The 3,732-nt window shown below is 38.1% G+C and overlaps 1 protein-coding gene across 1 annotated transcript in view; it reads right to left on the bottom strand.

The window, feature by feature from the left end:
• LOC109823724 (transmembrane 9 superfamily member 1) overlaps window positions 1,717-3,732 on the bottom strand; it is an 18,983-nt gene continuing 16,967 nt past the window's right edge. Inside the window, exons 11-12 of the mRNA XM_020390079.1 lie at window positions 2,657-2,930; window positions 1,717-2,138 (exon numbers count right to left, since the gene is read on the bottom strand). Coding sequence (XP_020245668.1) covers window positions 2,071-2,138; window positions 2,657-2,930 — 342 coding nt within the window. The 3' untranslated portion in view covers window positions 1,717-2,070. The remainder of the gene's footprint in view (window positions 2,139-2,656; window positions 2,931-3,732) is intronic.

Below are 3,732 nucleotides of genomic sequence, written 5' to 3'. Positions count from 1 at the left end.
TCCTCTTGTCGAAGACGACTCGCTACGAGCCCACTCGACCAATTAGTCGACGCATCGTGAGGTCGACTCAGAAGGCGTTACTTCTCAGCCAAGCCACATGACGACTTCAACCTCGAAGTTCTTCCACCGACAACGTGTTAGCATCGTATTTAATGCTTGACAGACGTCATCATGTCTCTAGCCCCGATAGCCTTCATGACTTATCGGACCATGTCTACACCACCATGCCTCCGACCACTTCTCATTTAATGTTGAAGTGATCTCTCCTCTACTCGTCGAGTGATACCTGTAAAGTAGGTGTTGACACAGCCGCCAGCCCATACTTGTTTACCGTCATGCTGTGGTCGACCGAAATGACGGTTCTACCCTTTTTCTACCAGTATAAATAGAGATACTATTCTAACATAAAAGACTCTTTCACTATTGGATCTACTTTGATCTTATGTTATCTTAAGCAATTCCACTGCACAAAAGAACTTACTCAGTTCTTCATTTCTCCACTCAAGTTCATCAACTGACTTGATCGTCGGAGGAATCACAAGGGAACCAAGCCCCGTCCTCTCATGAATTGCTATTTGTGCAGGCTTCAGCTACTCAATTCAGAACCGGATATTCAGGGAAGAGCGACCCCTCATCAATCTCACCCTCATCACATATATTTGATTGTTTGATCACTTAACATCAACAGAGGTATTAATATGTTAAGAAATACCTTGGAGAATCATACTCAAATAAAAAGATAAACTTGGAGTTTAAAGTGACAATACACCTCGTAGAAAATCAAGACTTGTGATTGGTGCAATTTAGAATGGGCCACTACAAAATCTTGTGGGCCCATGCAATGGGCCCAACCACATATGAAAGCCTGACCAATTATCTAAAAATGGATCGTGGGAAATTTTCCTCCCCAAACCAACAAAAGAAAAAGTTAAAAATAAAGATGTTGAAACAACACTCTAATTAAAGACAACATCATGAGAGGGAACACCATCAATATTTGTTATTCCAACTCCTAATCAAACACATCCAGTAATGGTCAATTGCTTTTCTTTAATCTTTGAATATTTATCTCCTTCTTCTTGTTCTACTTAAAAAAACTAAATATATACTAAAAAACCTCTTCGTTTTTGGATGTTTTTAACCCGCACAAAAAAAAAGAAAAAAAAGAAAAAAAACCCCACCAAACAATCCCACAAAAAATAACTTTCAATATATCAGATTAACACTTGTCAAGTTTAGAGGTTACGGAAAAACCCCTCCTGTAGCACAGAAACCACAATTTCCACCTGGGTGGAACTAGATCCAAAATTTGAAAAACGAAATAAGAATTTAGCAGTCAGCTAAAAACAGAATGGTCATGATTAAAGATACAGACTCCCATCTAATCCCAAATTCAAATATTCAGATGAATACTTCAAATAACGTACCCATACTGCCCTCATCGGCATATTTTCAGTGTATTTGTTGGCTCTAGCATAGGTAGGACGAATTACCATCAGAAGTTTAGCGTCCACTGCAGAATTGGCAAGTTCAACTGTCAAAGCAACGGCAGGAACTAGCAGCAACTTAAAGTAACGAAGAACTTACTAAGTTCTTGCAATTATTAAGCCAATGTCAGATCCAAATTAGTCACATGCCTTAATTGAACTAGACAAACCAAGGTAATAAACCCCACAAACTACTTTACCTGCAGCAGAAAGTCCAGAACTCACGTCATTACATGGATTAATCAACTGCTTGTATATAATAAGTAACAGGTACATAATTATCCATTTTTTTTGAAACAAAGCCCGGTTAGGGTTGAAGATTTCGATTCAAGATCATACCAAAATAAAGATAAACAGCGGGTTTAGGTGTTCCTCTTATAGTAAATATAACACTATTTCTGCACTGGGTAAAGTATTTTGCTAATACCTACATCAAAAAATAATTCAACACCTCCAAATCCAATGTAGAAAGAAGACAGCACAACCCTTCCATGTGTGCTGTCGAGCATCGAAATATTTCACCGATAGAACATCTCGCATTCACACAACATTGCCCTTGCCAAAGTATTCGCCTCCATAAATTCTAATCACATTTGATGTTTCTGTAGATTCTTCTCACAAACAAGGTAGAGCCCAGATAACCCACAGCACCTGAATATAGCAGACAGATATAGAAACACAAGAGGAAAAACTGGATAAAAAAACTAGAAACCCCATTCATCCAGTTTTTCAAGAAAACCCCTCATTGGAAAAGTTCGACAAAACACTCCTCATGTATGGCCATTGATGAAACCTCTATTTTATAATGGAGTTTTCTTCTTCAGACATTTGAACAAACATTTGCACTTTGATAAGACGTCTGCACTTTAGAATCTACATATTTTGGAAGTTTAAAGGAAGAAAACAGAGAGAAAGTTAAATTCTTGGATAAATTTAAAAAAAAACTAATAATTTTATCAATAACGTAGAATTTCATGCACACATTTGCTCAGATGTCTGAAGAACCAAACTCCATTGCATAATTAATTATTTCATTAATGATCATAGATGACGGGATGTTTTGTTGAAATTTTTAGATTGGGTAGTTTCTTAAAAACAGGGTAATAAATGGAGGTTTCTTATAATGTACCCAAAAAATATATAAAAAAGATAATGTAGTGTTCACTCACCGCAAAGTATTCCTAAGCCGAGACAAAACATAAGTGTGTAGCCAAAGTAGAAGCTAGTTTGGAAGAAACCAGACATTTTGGTCTTCACATAGTAATAGTAAATAGAGTAAAGGTACACATAGACAGCGGTAGAAGCGGCAGAGAAAAATGAAGTCCACTGCCAGTGGTAGTTCTCAGCATTCAGCAAGAAATATGTACCCACGACGGTTACACAAATAGTCACAATGACGAGGATAATGAAAACCAGTAACATAAAACCATACACATAGTACACCTGCCAAAGCAACAATTTCATCAGGTATATGAACCATGCTAATTCATATCAGGAAATAATCACCTTTTCAGAAATCTCAAAGCAGAATATCACATAAATGGAAAATATAATATACTGTTATTAGTTTCACAAAACTCATGGAAATCTTTTTGAGGTACAGAATTCACAGGAAAACGTTCTGGGGTTGATTGCGGAGAGCCTCCTGTAATGTCGCCCTTTTGTTGATCTCTGAAGCACGGATTCGCCCCCGGAGGCCACGAATCTGTGTCTGACTCGAATCGGACACGGATTCGTCACGACATGTGCACGACACGTGTCGGACACGGTCAATCCGTGTCCGACACGGGTCAACGGTCAAATTAGGCTCGGACACGGTCAAAGGAGCTCGGACACGGTTCGGATTCGTCGAAGGCCGATTCATTCGGGTTGCGGGTTTGGTTGTTAAAATCCAACCCGAACCGTTCGATTAAAAAATCCATCCCTATTTCTCAAATCTCCCGTTCGATTCGATCCTCAGCTGACTCAAACGAAAGAAAATAAGAAAAACTCTAACCCTAACCCTAACCCTCTCTCTCAATCTCTCAGCTTCCACTTCATCTTGAGGTACTTTTTGTTTACAAACTTGTTATTTTGTGATAGATTCATATTTTATATTGCCAGTTGAATTTTATAAAATTTTCATATATAATAATTTTTTTTAAAATCCTTGTCGTATCCCCGTATCCTATTTTTTTGGATTTTGCCGTATCCGGTATCCGTATCCGTATCCGTATCCGTATCCGTGCATCATAGTTGTGGATAG

This window comes from Asparagus officinalis, chromosome 9, assembly GCF_001876935.1.
Source record: "Asparagus officinalis chromosome 9, Aspof.V1, whole genome shotgun sequence".
NCBI lineage: Eukaryota > Viridiplantae > Streptophyta > Magnoliopsida > Asparagales > Asparagaceae > Asparagus > Asparagus officinalis.
Note: the sequence above shows the minus strand (reverse complement) of the source record. Positions and strands in the feature narration are given on the sequence as shown.